At 55.5% G+C, this 17,621-nt stretch overlaps 1 protein-coding gene and 1 long non-coding RNA gene across 3 annotated transcripts; both read right to left on the reverse strand.

Moving 5' to 3' along the window:
- Positions 1 to 8,579: 8,579 nt before the first annotated feature.
- B3GNT7 (UDP-GlcNAc:betaGal beta-1,3-N-acetylglucosaminyltransferase 7) lies at positions 8,580 to 12,768 on the reverse strand. 2 transcript variants are annotated; one of them, XM_045559659.1, is made up of 2 exons: positions 12,605 to 12,768; positions 8,580 to 10,895 (listed from the first exon to the last, which is right to left on the reverse strand). In XM_045559659.1, the coding sequence occupies exons 1-2, from the start codon at positions 12,613 to 12,615 to the stop codon at positions 9,710 to 9,712; spliced, it is 1,197 nt and encodes a 398-aa protein (XP_045415615.1). In that variant the 5' UTR covers positions 12,616 to 12,768; the 3' UTR covers positions 8,580 to 9,709. The 2 variants fall into 2 exon arrangements, with proteins under 2 accessions (XP_045415615.1, XP_045415616.1); XM_045559660.1 differs by lacking the exon at positions 12,605 to 12,768 and adding an exon at positions 11,113 to 12,339.
- A 652-nt stretch (positions 12,769 to 13,420) lies between these two features.
- Positions 13,421 to 15,114, reverse strand: LOC123643854. The gene is made up of 2 exons (XR_006736941.1): positions 14,474 to 15,114; positions 13,421 to 13,639 (listed from the first exon to the last, which is right to left on the reverse strand). It is a non-coding gene; the product is annotated as an uncharacterized LOC123643854 (long non-coding RNA).
- Between the last annotated feature and the right edge of the window lie 2,507 nt (positions 15,115 to 17,621).

The following is a 17,621-nucleotide window of genomic DNA, read 5'->3' on the forward strand; positions in this document are numbered from 1 at the left end:
TCTGTTATGCAGCAATAGATAACTAACCCAGGCTCTGGGCTGGGAAAGCAGGCCTCCCCCACGTGCAAAGAAAATAGAAACTCCCACTCCTTTTCTTCTTCCCTGGGTTCCTCCTTCCTTCATTCCAAATCTGGGGTTCAAGCTCCATCTTCAGATTTGCACAGACCTGAAAGCTCATGGAAAATGATGTGAACTCTATTTAAAATTAGGTTTCAGCCACAAATGAACTTTCTTGTGGATTTGGTGGGCTGGGAATAGAAGCCACATTGCAAGAAATGTCAAGAGAAAAACAACCTTTTTGTGAGAAAGGGGTTGGGGGAGGCTGCAGGCTCATGGCAGCCCAAGGGTGGGAAGCATCAGACCCCAAATACTGTGGGAGGGTCTCCTCCCCCTCTCAGCCTGGGCTTCTGTGGCTGCATCTCCTCCCACTCCTCCCTGGCGCAGCCATCGTTCCCTCGCTTCCCCTCCCACTGGAACCATGGCCTGGCCGGTGGGACAAGTAGGACTAAGCCTGACCCCGGCAGTGCCGATTAGAGGACTCCATTCCCCTTGCCATGGCCACTGGTTCCGGCTTGTGCACGTGACCCAACCCAGTCAAACTGGGGCCCTCCTTTGAATTTTTTTGACAGAGATATAAAAAAGACACTCCTTTTTTTTTTTTCCTTTTGGGATTGTGAGTTGTAAAGACAATGTAAGTGTAGGCTGCCTGGAACCACCTTTCCCCTCACCTGGAGAAAGCCCAGTAGAGAATCGAGTCAACTCAGAGAAAAAAGACCTAACAAACAAAGAACAATCGTTTAAGTAACTGGACCCAGCCACGCCTAAAGCCTTAAGGATTTCAGTTATAAAAGTTCTAGTTTTCTTGAGCTAGTTTGGGTCCCAGAGATCATTCTGAAAAGAGAAGGCTGACTCTGCTCTTGACAGGGGGACTATTGATCAAAACGATTTAGGCACAAATGGGACACCAAGTACCTGGGAGCTACGAGAGCAGGAGACCAAGGAGGGTTCTGGCTGTGTGCAGTTGGCGGAATGAGGGTAATTTAGCTATGCTCTGTTTGCTGGGTTTGGGGTCAGGGGTATATTAACTTCATAAAATGAATTAGAGAGGCTGGCGTGGTGGCTCACATCTGTAATCCTAGAACTCTGGGAGGCTGAGGCGGAAGGATTACTTGAGACCAGGAGTTTGAGACCAGCCTGAGCAAGTGCAAGACCCCGTCTCTACCAAAAATAGAAAAAATTAGCTGGGCGTGGTGGCACGTGCCTGTAGTCCCAGCTACCCTACTCGGAGGCTGAGGCAGGATTATCGCTTGAGCCCAGGAGTGTGAGGTTGCTGTGAGCTACGATGACGCCCCCTGCACTCTACCTGGGATGACAAATTGAGACTCTGTCTCAAAAAAAAAAAAAAAGATTTGGCGAGCTTGTCATTCATTTCCAAGTTGTTTCTTGAGAGTCTGAGAGAACTTACTACCCAAACGGTCTCCAGAGACTCTGGGAAGGTGACTCTTTGATAACTCTGTCTAATTCTTCCTCACCTATGCATACGAGTTTTCTTTTCTTTTTGAGTCTATTCGTTTGTTTATTAATGTGAACTATACATTTCAATAAGATTTAAAATCTATTCACATATTCATATAAGAATTATAATTCTTATAATTTTACATTTCAATCTGCATTAATTACCTCAACTTGGTAATTATATTTGTATAATTATATTTTCTCTCCTGTTAACTTGGCATAAATCTAGTTCTTTCAATGCATTTTTTTAAAAGAATCAACTTTTAGATTTATTTATCAATTTTACTGCTTTCAACTTCATTAAATTTGACTTTCATCTTTCTTATGTCCTTTTTCTGGCTTTGCTTTAGTCTGTTTTAAAGATCTTTTCCTGAGATGTTGAGTTAAAACATGAGTTCATTTGTTTGTATTCTTTTTTTCTTACAATAGTGAATGCATTTAAAGTTGTTAAGTTTCACAATATCCAGCAGCTACAGCTTTAGGCCTAACACATAACACCCCTTGAAGTCATAGTGACCTAAATGGACATTGTCCCCTTAAACATAATTATGTCTTATTCCTGATTTCAAAACAATTAGCCATTATAGTTTTCATTTTCTCTTTGACTCAACAGTTATTTAAGAAAGGGGTGGGCACAGTGGGTCACACCTGCAATCCTAGCACTCCGGGAGGCTGAGGCAGGAGGATTGCTTGAGCTCAGGAGTTTGAGACCAGCCTGAGCAAGAGTGAGACCCCCATTTCTACCAAAAACAGAAAAATTAGCCAGGTGTGGTGGCGGACGCCTGTAATCTCAGCTACTCGGGAGGCTGAGGCAGGAGGATCTCTTGAGCCCTGGAGTCTGAGGTGGTAGTGAGCTGTGATGATGCCACTGCACTCCACCTGGGGTGCAAGACTCTGTCTCAAAAAAAAAAAAAAGAAAGAAAGAGTCTAAGATTGTTGACATTGTTCTTGTTTGGATTACTTTTGTGGGTAATTTCTGGTTTATCGTGCATCGTGGAAACAGAGTTTGGCCTAATTTCCGCCTTGGGGGATACTTGATGTTTTCTATCTTTCTAATACGTGCAGGTGGTAAATGTTTCATGTACAAAAAGAAGATACAAGCTGTGTGTGGTACAGAGTTTGATAAAGATCTTTGATTCAATTTTACTCATGGTCGTGTTTGCTGGGTCTTTGGTGTCTTTGATTTTTGTGAGCTAAAACTCTTCTAGACTGATTAAATATTAAATAGTATGTTGAAAACTCTCACTGCATTTGTGTTTCTGGCAATATCTCTTTGTACTGTTAACATTTTTGCTGAGCATTTGGGTTCTTTCTTTTTTACACAACATCCATTTATTTTGCCACAGTTCTGTGGGTCAGAAGGCCAGTGCAGCATGGCTGGGTTCTCCATGTGAGATGGAATCAATGTGTTGGCTGTATCCTCCTCTGGAACTTGGAGTCCTCTTCCAAGCTCACTTCTGCTACTGGCTGAATCCAGTTCCTGGTAGTCATAGGTCTGAAGTTGCCATTTCCTGGCTGGCTGCCAGCCAGCAGCTGATCTCAGCTTCTATTCCTTGTCACTTGGCCCCTCCATCTTCAGGTCAGCAATGGCATATGGAATTCTTCTGCTTCGGGTCTCTCCGTCTTCTCTTTCTGCCACCAGCTAGAGAAAGCTCTCTCCTTTTAAGGGCTCATGGGACTAGACCAGACCCACCCAGATTATCTCTCTATTTTAAGGCCAACTGTGCCATATAACGTAAGCTAATTACAGGAGTGATCATGTATCATGTACATGGTTTTTGGGAAGCAGGACATCTTGGGGGGATGCTGGGTTTACTGGGATGCCCAATGGCTCACATGTCCTCATTATAAAAGCTCCATTTCATCAGCCACCCTCTATTTTTTAAGTGTGAAACAACATGGCTCCAAAGTATATAAAACAATATCTAGAAAGAAACCTCCGACTAAGCCTGCATGAGCATGAGCTGAGTCTGCCCTTCCAACCAGCAGCTGCTTTTATCTCATTGCGGGCAGCTATGGTGGACGGGCAGCTGTGTCCAGACCTGCCCCCAAGTTCTCCGGACCCTACACGGGTGCTCGGTGTGGTGGTTAGCGTGCAGCTTTTGCGGCCAGGCTGCCTGAGAGGATTCTCAGCCGTCTCTTCCCAGCCAGGCCGCCCAGGTTAGTGGGGGCTGTTTTAATTTTCTGTCCTGGATCAGCCACTGAGTGTGACCAGCCCCGGGTGGCAGGCATTCTCGGACTATCACTCCTGTGAGCAAGCAAATCCCCTTGAAGGTTTCAGCCAGCTTGAACTGAATTTTATGTCACTTGAAACTAAACATCCTGACCAATGTTGGCTTTATATATTAGTTTTCATAAAAATGCATTAGTGTTATTTGTCTATGAGATTGGATTGCAACACTTAACAACATCAAACTATTTCCTGGTATCCAAGGCCTTGGTTCTGACCTCACCAGGCCTGGGAGGATGGGCGGCTGCAGTGATTTCTGTCAACCTGAAGGGCTGCACTCACCTCCTTGGCGAATAAAACGCGACTATTCCTCCGTCCCTGATCCAGGCTCCTAAGGGACCCTGGCCAGCACCAAAAGCCACCTCACTCCCTCCAAGGCTGCTATGTCTGTCCAGATGTTGGCACACTTCTATCTCCTAAACTTCAGGCCTCAGCTCAGTGATAGATGCTTGTGGTAGAAAGTCTTCTTTCCACAGATAAGCCGAAAGAAAAGAATAGGAAACCGCGGGAATCTCACGCCCAAGGAACAATTCCTGTTAACAGTTTGGCGTGGAGCGTTCCTGGATGGAGGCACACAAAACGGGTGCCTTCGGGTACAAGCACTGAAAGTTCCAGATCTCGCATGCCCAGTGCATCGTCCCACCTCACCCCACCCCCAGTGTCACGATGTCCCAGGTGGTCAGTTGGGGGCGCTCCCTGCCCTCTCCTGGGGTTGCACAGGCCGGGGACTCCTCCCGCCCTCCTTCGCTCCCCGCGGGGCCCCGCCCTGCCCGCGGCCTCCGAGCGGGTCTGAGGGGTCTGCCGCGCCCCGCGCCCCCATACCTGCCGGGTCCCCGCGGGCAGGTCCCGCCGCGAGGTGCCCTCTCGGGGCACGCACCCCGCAGCGCGGCGGCCGCCGCCTCCTCCGCAGGCCGCCGGGTCAGCGGATGCCACCACCAACATACACGCCGGGATCACCCCCAGCCCTCGACGGCCGAGCGCGCCTGTCTCCCCCACAGCGCGAGGCCAGTTCCGCCATGGGCCCTCGGCCGCCGGCGCCACCCGGCAGCTCCAATCTGCCCCGCGACCACGAGCCGCTGGGGGCAGAGCGAGCCGGGCGGGCCGCGAGTGGCTGCCCAGTCTGGGACCGGGGCAAGAATTCCGGGCATTCCTGCTGGATTCAGAAGCCCCGGGGAAAACAAAGGGCTAGGTGACTTGTGCTAGGTCAACTGCCGCACGCAGGGCCAGTAAATCCCTGCCCCGCCGGCAGCTCCCAACCGGGTGCTCGCCCGAGTCACCTGGGCAGCTGCAACAACACCTCGGCTCCCTCCCACCCCTACTGTTTTGAATCCAACCGCTTGGGTTGGGGCCTGGACCAAATATTTTCTCAAAGCTCTCTGGGGTGGGGGCTTTTCAGACGGGCAGGGGCGCTGAACCCTCCCAGGGAGGATTGGGCTCTATGGTTTGCCCTATAAGTGGGTGTAAAATTTATTCCAAGATTCAAGTTTTGTATTAGAAATGTGTGCAAAAGTTGTATTCTACTTCATAATGTATCTGTGCTCGTTTAGCATAAGTGCAATTGATAAAAGATAATTTTCAGAAAAAGGTAAATTCATGACTCGCATACAGATATAAAACTGAACATATGTTGGAGTTATTTTACTCACAGAAGGGGCGAGGCAGATGCTATAACCAGTTCAAAGGAGCTATCAAAAAGCACAAATTTATATGGGGTGAAGGAATTGAATTACAAATGGAGGCAAACTGGTTTTTCCAAGGAAAGGGGAGTCAATGGAAGCTCCACCTGACAAGACAGTTTGCAAAGCCCTCAGAACCTGCAGCTTAAAAAGAGGTGCAAAATAGCTCAAGGACAAAGAACTTGGCTGGAAGCAGACAACTACGGGCTGTGCTTTAGACCAGTGGTCCCCAACCTTTTTGGCTCCTGGGACAGTTTTCATGAAAGACAATTTTTCCACCAACTGGGTAGGGGGTGGGGGCAGCAGACGGGACGGCTTCGGGATGATTCAAGCGCATTACATTTATTATGCACTTTATTTCTATTATTATTACATTATAATATGTAATGAAATAATTATACAACTCACCATAGGTTGGGGACCCCTGCTTTAGACAATGCATAGTGTTTCACTGGAACAGAAAAGTTTTTCTTCACAATAGTTTAAACAACTATTTGGGAAAATTTACTTCTTACAGTGCTAACAGTGCTGGGCTCCCCACCAAAACACCAAAATTTCACTCACTCATCGAACATAACATTTGCCCATTCCCTGGGCTTTCGGACAAAAATAACAAACACATATTTACTACTAAGTTACTATAAGGAAAAAGGGAGGCTGGAAGCTCTTGGGAAACAGTAAGGTGGGGGAGTTAGGAGCCAAGAGCACAGAGTTCAAATCGTGCCTGTCACACAATAGCTGTGGGATCCTTCTCTTGGGGGCCTCCATTTCTTTCTTTGCACTTGGTGCATACAGGATTCCAGAGGCTTCCCCCAGCTCCTTCTCAGTTTGGGTGCACAGAGCAAGTCACCTAAGAACAGGCTTTCTTTGAGAAGAGTACAATTCTTTGAGTGGTCTCCCTTAGTTATGTAAATGTGGCCAAGGAGGCACCTATTGCCCCAAGGGAAGAGTGGAACAGGACTTTTCTAAGCCTGACAAAGACTGCCCCTTTTCAAGGCCCCTTGCAGTGCTGAGCTGGTTGCAGGGGAGAAGGTCAACCATTTTGCAAAGCCAGGGCCTTTGAAGAGGAAAGAGTTAAGACTCATCCCTCCCAAACTACTCCCCCAAATCAGGTTGGGGACTAACTACAATTATCTGTCTGGAAAGGCCTGGAAAATTGCTGCAATAGGACAGGGAGAACCTGAGTGAGTTTGTGGGTTCCCTAGCAGACTGTGTAGCTGACTGGGACCCACAGGACCCAGCACCCCTAGCATGCTGCTGCTCTTTGGGGACAGATCACTGAGCTTGTGAGGGTGACTGAGAGGATAATTTTCTGAAGCATGGGCTCCACTGTAGCCTGTGCAGCAAAGGTAGCGCCTAAGAAACCACAGGCCTGTGCAGGCCTCGTGCTCAACGGCGCCACTGTGTGGAGAGAGAGGGAACAGCTGCAGATGACTGTTCAGACTTTCTAGAGCATCGGTCTCCAAACTTTTTGGCAACAGGGGCTGGTTTCATGGAAAACAATTTTTCCACGGCAGGTGATGGGTGGGGGGCGGACACCTAACAGGCAGCGCCCTGTGGGTTGGGGACCACAGTTCTAGAAAACACCCTTTGGACTAGGGAAACCCCTGAGGTTCTTGGTCAGTTTGAGAGTGGGTGGGGTCTAAGAGGGTAACGGTGGATTTTTCTGCCAATAAGGGTACATAAGGGATTTGAGCAATTAATGAGAAAAATTAAAATGTAACCATATTTGCACCCTGAGTTACACTGGTTACACATGTTAAGTGTTTACTACAGTGCAAGGCATATCAAAAGAGCTCCATAAAATGGTAATTGTTATGTCATTACTAGGAAGCAAGACTGTAAATACCTGAATCTTTCAGAATGACCTTTGTATCCACTCGGCCCAGCTGGAGCCACTGGGAGTGAACGGAAGAAGGTTGCAGGGGCCTAAAAACCACCGGTCTCTTTGTGCCCTCAGATTGTCTGCACACATCCAGCACCTCTGCTCCTTGTCCCTGGACCTCTGCTCTTAGGATCAGGTCCAAACACCCTCCTGAACCCAGAAGGCCTGAGAACAGCCCTGCCTGCCTCCCAGCCTCCCTTCTCTACTCTCAGCTCAGAATGCACCCCCCTCCCTCCCTCCAGCCCTCTGTATAAGCTGTTCCCTCTGCCTGGTCCTCCAGGGACAGCTGAACCCACCACTGCCTCTGGGCCTCCACCTGGGCCTATGTTCAGCAGCCCTTCCACCTCTGTCTCCTGGGTGTCCCTTGGCTGTTCCCTTCATCACTGGACTGTGACCTCTGGGGAAACAGAGGCTCCAGGCCCCTCTGGTGTCTGTAGCCCATGGCAGGGCCTGGCTTCTGTGGGTGATGAACAAACAGGGCCCCTCAGAAGTGCCCTGCACTTGGTTTCATGCTCTCCTGTTGTAAACTTAAAATTCTTAATACCTTTTTAGAATCAGTGTCCTGCATTTTCATTTTGCACTGAGCTCTGCAAATTATGTCGACTAAGAGGCAACTGTGGGAAGACTGTGCTGGGGAGGGGGAAATAGCAGCAGCATCATGCCCTCCTTCCCCAGGGCTTGGACCAGGCAGCTGGGCCCAGGATGGGCGTGCTCCCGACCACCTCTGGGATGCCCCTGAGCTGGGTGCATGCAGGGACCTGTTGGTTTGCTCACTGCCACCCAAGTGATTCTCACCCAGGGGTAGCTGCCCACGCCCCACCGGAGGTAAGCAGCTCAGGCCAAGGGCCCTGGCACAGGACAGTAACCCCCATCCCCAGGGAGCTTGTTTCCAATGCTTCCAAGTTGACTGCAAGGGAAGTCAGGAAGCCCACCACCCACGGAATCCCACCCACTGAAACATTAGCCTTGTGGCCAACTCTGGCCTTGTCCTTGGCAGGGATGGGAAGGCATCGGTCCACGCTTGAGCTAGAGCTCAGCTGTTCACCAGCACACAGGCAGCAGCTGGGTACCCTGTTAGCTCACAGGTCTCCCTTGTCATACCCCTGTCCCCACTGTAATCCTCGCACTCACCTCCCTCTCAGTCCCTTCAAGGCGTCCTTTTGCACCCACCAGCCAAGAACAAGGAACAAGCTATGTCTTCAGAAACCTCTGGCAACCGGGGCCCCAGGCAGGGCCTCTGATGGAGCTGGCAACAGGAAGTTTCACACCAGAAAAAAAAACCAGTCCCATTTTATTGAGAAAATAGTTGATCCCTCTGTCCTTACCAGGTGACTCCAGCCTGAGGTAGGAGGTGGCATCCTTCTGCACCCACCCCATGGGCCCCAATCCATCCCTTCACAGGGGCAAACGCTGGTCTGTCAGACCCTGGAGAAGCGGGTAGTCAGGCTCTGGAGAGGGCTGTCAAGGGCCCAGGTGCCGGGGGCGGCTGGAGTGAGGGAGAGGAAGGGGTGGGCAGGGAGAACACCATCACCTCCTGAGGCCTGGAGCCTTCTCCCTCCAAATTCTTCATAAATAAAACTTCACAGTAATAGAGGAATGTCCATTTCCAGGGCCAAACTGGCTGCTGTCCAGTCGGGGAGCCAGGCCTCGGTAGGGCTGCAGGAGGGACCTTGGCTCCGGCTGGGGTCAGACAGCATTGAGATGTCAGGGGCCAGGGGCGCGGCTCTTTTGCCCTGTGTCGGGGGGGCTGGGGGTGGGATGGGTGACCCACGTGGAGGTTCTGAGGAGCGCTGAGGTAGTTAGAGTGGCTGGTTGCGCTTCCAGACCTTAGAGGACGCAGCTAGGAGGGCAGCCCCCAGGAGCAGAGAGCCTGCTGAGGTGCCCTTGAGACGGTGGGACATGGACTGCAGGGGACACCTGTGAGCCTGCACAGGGTTGAGCTTCTCCTGAAAGGGCCACTTGGTCCCTGGGGAGACTGAGGGATTTCACAGAGGGAGACTCTTCCCTGTGAAGACAAGGGTAGCCCCAGACCCCTGGGCCAGGCCTAACCTGGGTACCTGAGCACAGGGTTCCTTCAGAGGTCACCAGGGCCTCACACTGGGTCAGAGGGAGCCAGGCAGCAGACCCAGGTCAGGAGGGCTGCCAGGGCCTATGTCCTCACTCCTTGGCAGACTTCCAGCTGGCAGCTCCAACCGTTCCTGGGTCTTGATTTCTGGAAATTATCTGCACAGGGAGGCCCCCCTCTGGCTACCTGCACCCCACCACACCCAGTGGCACATAGGCCCCAACCCCTCCACCTCCCTGCAGGGACCAAAGGCTATGCCTGGGCACTGCGGCTTCAGCCCTGATACCTTGGGGACTCGGAAGTGCGTGCCCTGGCCTGTCCTGCCGGCCCGGCCGGTGTCAGAGCACCTGGAGCTTGCGGGAGCAGGTGAGGTTGCTGTGCACCAGCCCCCACATGGCCAGCAGCTCGGGGGGCATCAGCTTGTGCACAACGAGCATGGAGCGGAAAAAGCACGGCTCCTTGTTCATGCGGCTGTTGCGGTTCCGAGAGATGCCAAAAGTCTTGAAGCCCTCGTGGGCCGTGGGCTGCACGCCCAGCACCTCCAGGCACATGCCCAGGAAGACATCGTCGATCGGGTAGAGCTCTATGGCTTCACAGGCGTGGTGCAGGCGCCGGGCCAGGCCGCCGGCCATGAGGAAGCCACCTCCACCTGCATAGGGCGGGTAGCTGACCTTGCCGTACAGGGCCCCGGGGATGTAGTATTTGTTATCCTTCCTGCGGATGGGCCGGGCGTGCTGCAGGACATCACCCACGAACAGGTTTTCCTGTGGCTGCCGGTCAGCCAGAAATTCAAGCAGGTTAGTGGGGTTGACAAAGACGTCATCGTCGCCTTTGAAGACGAAGGGCACGCTGGGGCAGTAGATGTCAAGCCACTTGAGGAAGTGGATCTCCTTGAGGGTCAAGTTGAAGAAGGTGTCGAGAAAGTCCCACTGCAGGATGTCTCCGTAGAGGCGGTCCTCGTAGGCCAGCAGCTGCTGGTAGTGGGTCCGCTCCTCCTGCTTGGAGGCCGTGCCCAGCAGGAACAGCGTGCGCACGGCGCCCCGGCCCGCGCCTGCTGACTCCTGCTCATGGCCCCAGGTCTGGCGGATGGCCTCTCGGCGGTCGTGCTGTGTGATGACTGACTTGACAACCACCAGCAGGTAGACATCGTCCCTGCACTTCTCTGGGTGGTTCAGCAGCATGGGGAAGTATCGGCAGTGGCGATACAAGAGAAACTGCTGGAACTGCGGCTCCAGGCCCTGAAACCAGGGCTGGTGGGTCAAGTTGATGTTGGCTGAGCAGTTAGTGGTGGTCACGTCCCAGGCCTGGGGACCCCGAGAGGCTGTGGGAGTGGGGGTGGCCACATCCTTCTCATTCTTCCAGAAGCTGTTGGAGTTCAGCAACTGTCCGCTGCCCTTCTGTGGCTCGGGGGTGGGAGGCGGGGGCTCCTGCAGAAACTGACTGGGGGTCAGACTGCGCTGGAACACCGTCACGGCCACAAGCAGGGCCAGGGCCAGGCACGCACTCCTGTAGACGGTTTTCTTCCTGTGGGAAGAGAGGGGGGAACAGTATAGATGAAAGGATGAGCCCAGGACTCTCCTAGCTGCCCTCCTACGGAGGCTGGCTGGTCCCAGATGGGCAAGCACACTGGGGGCACAGATTCAAGTCCCAGAGCCCCTGAGTGGCCAGAGGAGGGTCCTGCTTCCCCCTCCACTCTGACCCCCTCCCAAGGAGCACTGTGCAATCAGGCCCTGCCACTTACATGCTGAATGACTTAGGGTGGGTCTTGACCTCTCCAAGCTGAGATTTCTTCCTGGAGTGAGGCTAAAACACAGGACTGGAGTGCTATATAAAGCACCAAGCAGGCAGTGGGCACCAGTTACCTCACCCAGAGGACCTCTGGTGGACACCTCTGCCCTATTCCCCGCCCCTGGCACCTTACTGGCTTTCATTTCCCTGTATAACCCCAGTAACTGCAGGCAGCATTATCATTAGGTGACTGAGCCAGAGGGGCAGAGGCGGGGCCCTCTCTGCAGCCAGCAACACCACCTTGGGGAGTGACTGGAGCTCAGGACCTGAGCCTGTCCTCTTCCCTCCTGTCCATGTGACCCAGCAAGCTGCCCTGTGGTTGACAGAGGCCTACAAATGGAGTGGTTACCTGCCAGATGACCCCTGCCCCTCACTGCTACCTTAACACCCTCCCCCACTTAATATCACGAGAGGACACATCGGGTCCCAGCTCCACTGCCCTGGGAGGGGACACATTCAGAACCCCAGCTCTCAGGGAGCCTCCTGGCCCAGGTATCCACCCCACACCCACTGCAGAAGCAGAAATTAGAGCTCTTTGCTGGGAGCACAGCCGGCCCAGCCCTCCTCCGGCAAGACCCCTCTCCTGAGCTCACCCTCTGGGAGCTGCAGTCTCCCCTGTGAAGACGGGGGACCGAGAGCTCCTGGGAAAAGGCAGGTCAGCAGAGTGGCCTTTGAGGGCCCAGGGCTGGCCTGGCAGGGAGACGGCGCTGACCTCCAAGCCAGGAGGAGCAGTGTGGCAGGGAGACAGGGAGCCCAGGGAGATGCCTGGGATGGCCTCAGCCTGGCAGGTGGCAGGTCCAGGCACCCAGGGCGAATGACAGCAGAGCCCCAGAGTGACATTTTTTCTAAGGGGTCCTAAGGTTTCCTGGGCATGGGGCTGGAGGAAGACAGGGTCACCTCAGATGTGCGCTGGGGGTGTGACCCAAGGCCCGACCCTCCCAGGGAGGGGAGCTGAGTACCCTGGATCTAGCCCTCCAGCCCTGGGGGGTCCAGAGAAGTCCCTCGCCCCAGTTTGGGAGGCCAGGCCCAGGAAAGTAGGGGGGGTGCTCCCCAGGGGCTGGGCGAGGCCCCACCTGCCCCTGCCCACTCCATTTGCACGAGAAAAGCCCCGCAGGGGGAGAGGGGCCGGGGCAGGCGGAGGCCTGAGCTCCGGGGAAGTAGAGCCGCAGGGGAGGGGAGAGGGTCGCCCGGCGCGGGAGGCCCCCCGGGGTCCGAGAGCTCGGCCGGAATGGGGTGGGTACGCGGCTGCCGGAGAGACCTCGAGTCCCCGCCGCCGGGTCCCGGAGCGGAATCCGGGGGCGGCGCGGCCGGGGCTGGAGAGCGCGCCCGGGCATCTCCTGCCGCCGCCGCGCGAGCCCGCCCGGCCCGGGAAACTGAGGCCGGCCCCGCACACCGGGGCGCCTCCGTCCCGTCCCGACCCCTCCGGTCCCCGGCCCCGCACTCACCACAGAGACATGGCGGCCCGGGCCGGCGGCGGAGCGGGGCGCGCGGCTCTGGACGGCCGGCGGCGGGCGGCGGGGGCGGAGGCCGGGCCGCGCCCCCGCCGCGACTTTCCTCTTCCCGGCGGCGGGAGGAGGGGCCGACAGGGGCGGCGGCGGCCCAGGTGCCTTAACCCCTTCGGCGCCCCCGGCCCTCCCGCTGCCGACGGCCGGGACCACCCCATTTCTCCGAGGCGCCCCCCGCGGCTCCGTCGGCCGGCCGGGCGCGACCGCGAGCGGCCGAGGCGGGACCCCACGAGGGTCGCCTCCAACCCCGGGAACGCCTGTCCCCTGCGGAGCCTCCCCGGGGGCGCGGGCCCCTCCCGGACGCGTGCTTAGCCTGGACGCCCGTTCACCCTCCACGCCCCGCGGGGCGCCCCCGGCCCCGCCGTGTCCCTCTGGGCCCATTCCGGACTTTTTCTTGGGGGCCGCAGGCAGACGGCGGACAGGGGTGCCTTCTTCCCCTCTGCTTCTTTCCCTTTTCCCCTCCCCAGGCAGACCCCACGACGACCACCACCACCAGCAGGCCACTAGGAGAAGAGGTTGGAGGAGGATAGGCTCCCCGTCAGGACCCCGGCCCAGGCCGCGTCTCTGGAAGCCGCCTCTGTACCCCCGGGCTGTCCCCTCCCCACCTCTGGGGTCCCTCCTCCCTCTGAGGGCTCCCCAGCACCTCCAAGGGAAGGTCTGTTTGCCCAGCCTGTTTGTCTGCCTCAGCGCCATCTTCTTTCTTTTCATCCACCAAAAAATATTTCATTTAAAGCCCTTTTTGTCCCCAAGCCTTTATTAATCTGCTGGTGCATGCCATGTCCACCTACTGTGGGGAGTGGGCTGCACCTGGACATGGAACATGGAGGGGACATCCTTGGCTCAAGCAGGGTCCCATCCAGGGCACTGTGAGTCTCTCCAACAGGTAAAAGCCTTCACTCGTCCTGCTGTCACTCAGGTTGTTTGTTCTGGTCTTGTTCCGCCATTGAAGTCACAGTGCTGAGCATACAGGAGGAACTAAAAAAATGCCCATAGAGTTGAAAGAGAAGCATTTTATGGTCCAATCATAACAGCTAACCCATTCACCGAGTGGTTACAATATGCCAAGCCTGATTCTAGGTTCGTGCATGAATGACTCGCATAATCCTAGAGGCACGTACTATTATTATTCCTACCTTACAAAGGAGGAAATGGAGGTGTAGAGGGGACAGCCCAGTGAGCTTAGTGCGCAACTAGCCCATGGTTGGCCAGCAAATCCAAGAGGCCTGCCTGGTGCGGAGGTGGGCCCTGGGCCCTTCCTCAAGCCCTTTTCCCAGGGACAGCAGTGACAGGGAGCCACTTTCCTGCCCTGGGGCACACAGGGTGGGCAGGAGGCCGCAGCTGGGCCCTAAGCTCCTGAGCAGGAAGTGAGGAGCCCCTTCAGCCCTTTCCTTAGGTTTGAGGGCCCCTTGGAGGGGAAGAAAAACTTAAGGTGCAATAGAATGTTCTGGGATGTTGTAAGCACCAATCAGGGAATGTGAAGGGCCTTCCAGGCAGAATTCCTGAGGAGAACCCTGGGGCCAGAGCCCTTTGCAATGAATGGCCCTCCTGAAGTCCCAGAGCAGGCAGGCCTGACCTGCCGCCCAAAGCCCCTGCTGGCCTGGCTGCCTGCCGCTGAGGGCCACCCCAGCCCCTGCGGCCCCCGCTGCCTGCCCCATCCCAGCTGGGCCTTGGACACTCATCCACACGCTTCACTGCGCTGCCCAGGCTTCTGCAAGTGTGGCCTTGAGGAAGGGCTATGGAGGCCCTCCAGGCTCTGCTCGAGGGGCCCTGCTGAGAAGAGCCCACCTGGCCTCACCACTGACCTCTCACCTGAGTGCTGCAGGGTCTCCTCAGGTGCCTGGTGAGGGGCAGGCACAGCTGTCCCTAGGAAGGGGTTTTGAGCCTGTGTTTAGGGACTGGAAGGGTGGGGGTTGAGTCAGGGCCCTGCATTTCCTGGATGTCACTAGGGGCAGGTGGCTTACCCCCTTGAGACCTCAGTTTCCTGCCAGCACAGGGTTATGTGAGATGACGCACGCGAAGTGCACACACCAGTGTCCCCTTCGCGGTGAGCATCGTGGCCGGCTGCTGGTAATATTATCATCAGTATTTGTCCCCCCCTGCAGGGCCCCAGAACTACAAGGGCTCACGGAGGTGGTAATGGAAGGGAGCTGCCAAGGTCAGGGGAGTGTTTGCCAGTGGAATCTGGTCAATTGAGATGAACAGGTTGTCATCATGGAATCATCTGATCTGTGCCGAGGTAGAACTCGGAATGGGGAAAATGAATGACAACATGAGTCCCCGGTGGTGGGTCAGGGTGGACAGTGTGGAAGCCTGGCCAGGCTCTGGCTGGCACAGTGGCCCCCCACGCCACCCCATCCAGCCGGTGCCACCTGTCCCAGCCTCTGAGGGCAGAGCCCCAGCAGATTCCTGGGGGTGGTCTCCAGACACAGTCAGGGGGGTTGAGCAAGGCCAGCAGGAAGGCCGGTCAGTCTGTGCGGAATCCGCCCCTGCCCCCCACGCCCGTGCTCCTGGCAGGGCCCAGAGTGGATGGAAGTTACAGATCAGGAGATCACAGATTGGAGGTTGGAGGGGGCTGGGATGGATGAGCTAGACTGCAGGAGGTGGGTTCTGTGTCCTTGTCACAAGGTCACTCTCTGAGCACCTCAGGTTGCTGCCCTGGAAGGGGGAGCTCAGTGAGCTGGGATGTGGGAGGACCCCAAAAAGTACCCCCTTCCCCCACCTTGCCCCTGCCCACCCCCTCAACCCTGCTGGTAACCACCACGGCCCAGGCTTTAACCCAGGGCAAGGGCCTGCAGAGACCTGGGCGGGTGGTGGGGCGGGAGTCCTCTGACCAGCCATAGGATGCACTGGGACAGGGTGGGGGCTGACTTGGGACACCCGCAAGCAGACTGTGAGGAACTGCTGAGCACCTTGCAGAGAGGCGGCCCTCCTCAGAGGCGGAGAGCAGTGCTGGCTGTAATCACTTCAGCACCACTGTGGGACGCTCATGAGCGTGTGCATTAATTTTAGTGTTTGAAGGACCCTGAGCAGAAGTCTACACTCCAGGGGCGGCCACAGCCAGTGCTTCAAATGTGGCTGTCTACACTTGCAGCAGAGGGTCTGTGAATTAGCACTGAAGGCTCCAAGGTCGTTGTTCTTTAGGGAAAGGAGTGTCGCTGGAGCTGTGTGCCTGGCAAGAAACACTGCAAGTCCCCTCTGCCTGTGCCTGAGTGAGCCCAGCAACCCAGCAGGGCGGCCCTGGGTCTAGACCTTTCCCTAGTGGTCCTGAGCCCTCCCACATAATAATCTAACTGGAGTCAATGGTCGGCATGTCCTTGAATTCACCCTGAGAGAAGATTTCCTGAAAGAGCAGAGTGCGGTGTCCCTGAGCGTGTGGCAGAGGTGGGATGTCTGTTTTTGTGCTTCGTGCTAAAGGCTGTTTTCAGGGAGGTGGAGACTTGACTGCGTTGTAACATGCCACCTGACGAGGACGTGTGGGACTGAGACCCACCATTCTCAACTACCTCTCAACTACCGCTGGCCCTCGGAGGCCACCAGTAGCCCCTGCAGAGGACCCAGCCCACCATGCCGGCAGCGCTGGAGGTCAAGGAAGCCACTGCACAAACTGGTGCTGGGGCGGAGATGGGGCAGGGCCTGGAGCCAGGGAAACGGGTGGAGAATGCAGGGGGGGGGATGGGCCCTCCCTTTAAGGGGTGGGAGGAGGGTCTGGGGGGAAGGGAGGACCATGGCTTCACAGCCTGGGTGGGCTGGTTTGGAGTCTGGGAGGTCCCCTCACCCAAGGGAAGACTGGACCCAAAGGAAGGCCAGATCGCAAGGAGCTGAGCTGAAAATGGGAGGAAGTTAAAACAGGCTCCATGCAGGTCCTTATACAAGCGACAGGCTGGCAGCATCCAGCATCCTGTTACGGGGAACCCTGAGAACAACGACCAAGAAGACAGCATTGGCCAAGCAGGGAAGGTGTTTTAAAATGCTGATTCCAGGGCCTGCCTTTGAGGAGCTGCGGAGCCGGGGAGACTGTATTCCCTCAAGGTGTCCCGATGATTCTCATATGTAGGCAGGTTTGGGAACCACTGGCCTCAAGCACTCCGCTCCAGCTCTCTTGGTCGGCCTCGAGCAAGGGCCAGAGGAGGGACACGCCTTCTTGTGAGCCTGGGAGGAAGAAGACAGATGGGGAAGCTGGTCTGGAGGAAATTGGGGCCAGAGAGTGGGAGAGTTGGGGAAGTTCAACTTTCCCACTGAAGTAAGTGGTAACTGCTTCTGAGGAAGCAGAAGTGGGTTTAGGACCTTGAGAAGAGTGGGAGAGGGGTCACAGGCGACATGTGGGATCCGAGACAGTCGGGGAGGGACAGAGAGGCATGCGGAGGGCCAGGCAAAGTCTGGCACCCTGAAGATCCAGGTGTGTGGCTCAAGACAGGGGTGGCCCAGGACCCTTCTGGTTGCGAGTGACAGCAACCCAACTCATAGTAGCTCAAGCAAAAGGAATTTGTTAGCTCATGTAACAGGAACCCCCCCGACAGCTGCCCATCCCTGACTCTTTCCACAGGCTTGTTCCATGAGGTGTAGGAGAAAGACAGGCTTACTGGTAGCCTCAGGCACTTACCACCTTGTCTGGGGACCCCAGAAGAAAGTGAGGTTTTTTTCCCTCTCTCAGCCTCCATATGTGAAATTCCAGGGAAGGACTCTCACTGGTCTCACTTCAGTCATGTCCCCAAACCTGGATCAGTGATCATGTCTCAGGGGATTGGGGTACCATGATTGGCCAGATCTGGCTCACATATCCCTTTCTGTGGTTGAGGCAGGGTCCTGAGATTAGCAGCCCCGCGGGAACAGTCTAGAAGGGCAGATCCCTCAAAGGAAGCTGTTGTTATCAAGAAAACCCAGCACCAGAGGATCGCTCAGCAGCACAGAGATGGGGCCACTCATGCCAAGTCCCCGGGACTCTCAAGTCATCCTCCAA

Source organism: Lemur catta, chromosome 8, assembly GCF_020740605.2.
Source record: "Lemur catta isolate mLemCat1 chromosome 8, mLemCat1.pri, whole genome shotgun sequence".
Lineage (NCBI taxonomy): Eukaryota > Metazoa > Chordata > Mammalia > Primates > Lemuridae > Lemur > Lemur catta.